Raw genomic sequence first — 3,356 nt, 5'->3', positions numbered from 1 at the left:
GAAGAAGGAGAAGGAGAAGAAGAAGAAGAAGAAGAAGAAGAAGGGGGACGAGGCGAAGGAAGAGGAAGAAGATATGAGAAAAAAAATCTGAAAAATGTGGAAGCTATAGCATCAAGTGGTGTGGGAAACAGATTTGACAAAGGGAGTCTTTTGTAAAAGCCACTGCTGATACTGATGATCCAATTTGTTAAAATGGTGTGTGTCCCAGCATGTCCTCCAAGTGATAATAATGGTCGGTAGTTTTTAACCAAGGGGGAAAAGAGGAAAAAGGAAACCAAGAAAGGACGGAAATGTTTCAGGAAATTTATTCGAATAAAACAAAATTGAATTTTCATAAATATACAAGGTAGGTACTCAGCAATAGGGTATTGATATTTCAACTAATAGTAGGTCATACAAAATTAGCGAAAGAAGAGAACCTAGTTGCAAAGAACGTCCAAAAGATAGCTTCAAGAGTTGAATCACTGCTCTTCGCGACAGGAGCCACCCCTTAGTCCGATTCTTTTGAGTCTGTACGCCTCCACTGGCACTTCACGGTATACCAAAGCCGCCAATATTCCACACATATATTATTCCAGGAATTTTCACAGAAATGTTTTTCCATAGCTAAATTGTTTTTATAAAAATATCATCCGAAAGATAATGCGGACTGGAGGGGTGAGGGGGAGAAAAAGCTGTCATATGGAAAAGAAAAATCCTAAAACCTGGGCCATCACCGTGCTCCATATCTGACCAACAAGTGAGGAAGCATGAGATTAGAAACGCTGACCCTGTTTTAAGGGACTGGCAAGAAACGCCGATGGCGCCGACCCTATTTGAATAGAAAAAGCCAAGAAAGAGAAGACTCAGTTGTTCACTCGATTCTAACCCATCTTTAGGAGCAGTTGAGCTTAGCTTATCATTGGGGGCAGTTGCCCCTACACCTAACCCTCACAGTGGACTTCTTGTGTATAGAATTAAGCTATTATGTAACTGTTCTTTTCTTTTGTAAGTAATGATAATAATTAATTACCAGTCAAATAAGACCTTATTTATTATTTAGACTGCAGGGAAAAAGGGACTTGGCAGTCTCATCCTAGCGTTATAAATATAAATGAGGTATAATCTATTGTCTGTTCCTCGGGTGCCCAACCTTTTCAGAGAAAGATCGACTTGAATTTTCAATAGTCTTGTGACCTCATTCGACTTCACTCTGAATTTGGTCCACAAGTTTAGAGTAATTGGGTGTGTAAGATGATATTGAAAGGTTCAAACACTGCTGGGTGTGCTGGTCGCGATCGACATAAAATCAATCCGCGATCGACCGGTTGGGTAGGCCTGGTCCATTCTATTCCTTATTGAATTCAGACTCACCAATACTATAAGCTCTTGGTCCGGGATGCAGTGCTTGTTGGCGATCTCCCGTATGTCGGCCACGATGTCCTTGATGGAGGCGCCCTCGCTGATCTGCTCCTCCAGTTGCTCCTGCAGTTCCTTCTTCGCCTCCTGCGAGGCCTGCGCCATGTGGAGCTTGACAATGTCGGCCAGACCCTTCTCCTCAAACACGGTACGGAAGTACTCGTCCGAGCGTTTGTTGGGCGGCACAAACTCCATCAGTCTGAAATTATCCGCCAGTTAGTAAAATTGTATACCTAAAGTTCAAAAATGGACAAATTTTATTCTATGTATAAAAAAAGTTTGATATCCCTAACCGTTAAGCTAATAAAGCGATTTTTGTCCTCAAAATTATAGATATCACCACCAAATTTTTACCATGAATATACTGATCTATATCAATACCAATATCTATGAATTTCATAATTGGTTCCCATACTTTATTTATGGCCACGATTTAGGGTGTTCTGCTCCCACTATGCATCGCAGAAAAAATACTAGGCTCAATTTCTTCATTTTCTACACGGCTCTGTTGAGGACGCTTTGATCAATTAATTGTTTGTTGTTGTTACTACCATGGTTTGTTTATTTATTTTCGTCCATGGCGTAGTGGTCACTGCGCTCGCCTTGCACGCGGGAGACCCGGGTTCGATTCCCGGCGGGGTCAAGAAATTTGTATCATGCAAATGATTGATTCCGTGACTGGCCGTTACGGGGCCCCCTCAGCCTCGTGAGGAAAATGAGTAGCTATGTATAAATGCGCATAGCGACCGGTGCCAGCATGGTAGGTAATTGGGAGCTGGATTATTGCGATATATGTATTTGGAAAAATCCCACAATGCTGCAGTGAGCACCAAAGTTGTGATATAGTAACACAAAGAAAAGACATTTATTTATTTATTTATTAGCACCTTTAGGATTTCCAAATAATAAACTCGATGGACTTCAGGGTAGAAGGAGTAGAGATGGACCTAGTACCTATAGCACCCTCCCGGAGCAGGTACCCAAACGCTTTGTGGACTACAGTTAAGCACCTCTTTTAACCCTAGAGTATAGATTAGATACCATCAGAGTATTCCTAATTTACACTGTACAACGATCGTCACGGGTCCCTAATGACAGAGATTAGGAAATGTCAAAGTCACGCTTGAGCTCGGTAACATTTTACGAATACACTTATCCAATGGTGCGACCTAAAGCGTCTGGCAAACTAGCAAGAAAGCGATTGCTCGCGAAAATGTAATAAAAGAGAAAATAATTTGCTATATCTGTCATCCATCAATTTAGCAATATTATAAGGAACCTTGCATTTCAACAATGAAAGTATTGGCAATGGCAATCCAGAGAAAATGTTACTACGGAATAAATGAAAAAGTTTTGGGTGAATTTCGAAAGCCAAAAGGCAGTTTGCTGTATTGACAAACCCCTTGTAGGAAGTGTTTGAGTCGAATTTCAATTTTATTGTATTGCTACCTCTGTACTACCTGACACTCTTCATGTATGGCCAACAAAGGAGCCCGATAGGTACCGACTCAGCATATATACATATATGGCCAGGAACATAATACTGTGGATAATAAAATTATGGTTCGTTTATCAGGCACTTAACATGAAGTACCTACCTATGAAATGCAAATGGACTATAATTAGTTCTAATATGAATAAAAAAACTTGAATTCCAAAAATTTGCATGAAAATGGGAATATTTTTCGTCCATAAACATATTCAGCCTTCGAAAGTGGAAAACCATTGATATAAACGGTGCTTTATGAAACTAGTGGAATAATGGGACTACAGTTCAAATAAAGCACTATATTTATACTGACTTATTGATGTGGATGAAAACGATTGTTCTACTACCTACTACATGTTATAGGAAGGTTGGCTTCTCGTGGGATTTTGGATTTTAGCTTTTGATATGTTCTTGCAATACTTCAATATTTCAAGTCAAAACGAAACAAATTCTACAATTCACAGCAGCT

The 3,356-nt window shown here is 39.9% G+C and overlaps 1 protein-coding gene across 1 annotated transcript; it reads right to left on the bottom strand.

The window, feature by feature from the left end:
• Positions 1 to 677: 677 nt before the first annotated feature.
• LOC103519542 (protein krasavietz-like) lies at positions 678 to 1,612 on the bottom strand. The gene is made up of 2 exons (XM_008484631.3): positions 1,354 to 1,612; positions 678 to 728 (listed from the first exon to the last, which is right to left on the bottom strand). The coding sequence occupies exons 1-2, from the start codon at positions 1,591 to 1,593 to the stop codon at positions 678 to 680; spliced, it is 291 nt and encodes a 96-aa protein (XP_008482853.2). The 5' UTR covers positions 1,594 to 1,612.
• Positions 1,613 to 3,356: the final 1,744 nt, after the last annotated feature.

This window comes from Diaphorina citri, unplaced genomic scaffold, assembly GCF_000475195.1.
Source record: "Diaphorina citri unplaced genomic scaffold, Diaci psyllid genome assembly version 1.1 scaffold2786, whole genome shotgun sequence".
NCBI classification, from domain to species: Eukaryota; Metazoa; Arthropoda; class Insecta; order Hemiptera; family Psyllidae; genus Diaphorina; species Diaphorina citri.
The sequence above is the reverse complement of the archived record's forward strand: the minus strand, read 5'-3'. Positions and strand labels throughout refer to the sequence as shown.

What these genes read in the sequence shown, in the direction of transcription:
- LOC103519542 (XM_008484631.3), bottom strand. Translation starts at nt 1,593, where the DNA reads ATGGAGTTTGTGCCGCCCAACAAACGCTCGGACGAGTACTTCCGTACC. An exon ending in ACCAAGAGCTTATAGTATTG is followed by an intron (nt 729 to 1,353) that starts GTGAGTCTGAAT and finishes CTTGTTGGTCAG; the next exon opens with ATATGGAGCACGGTGATGGC.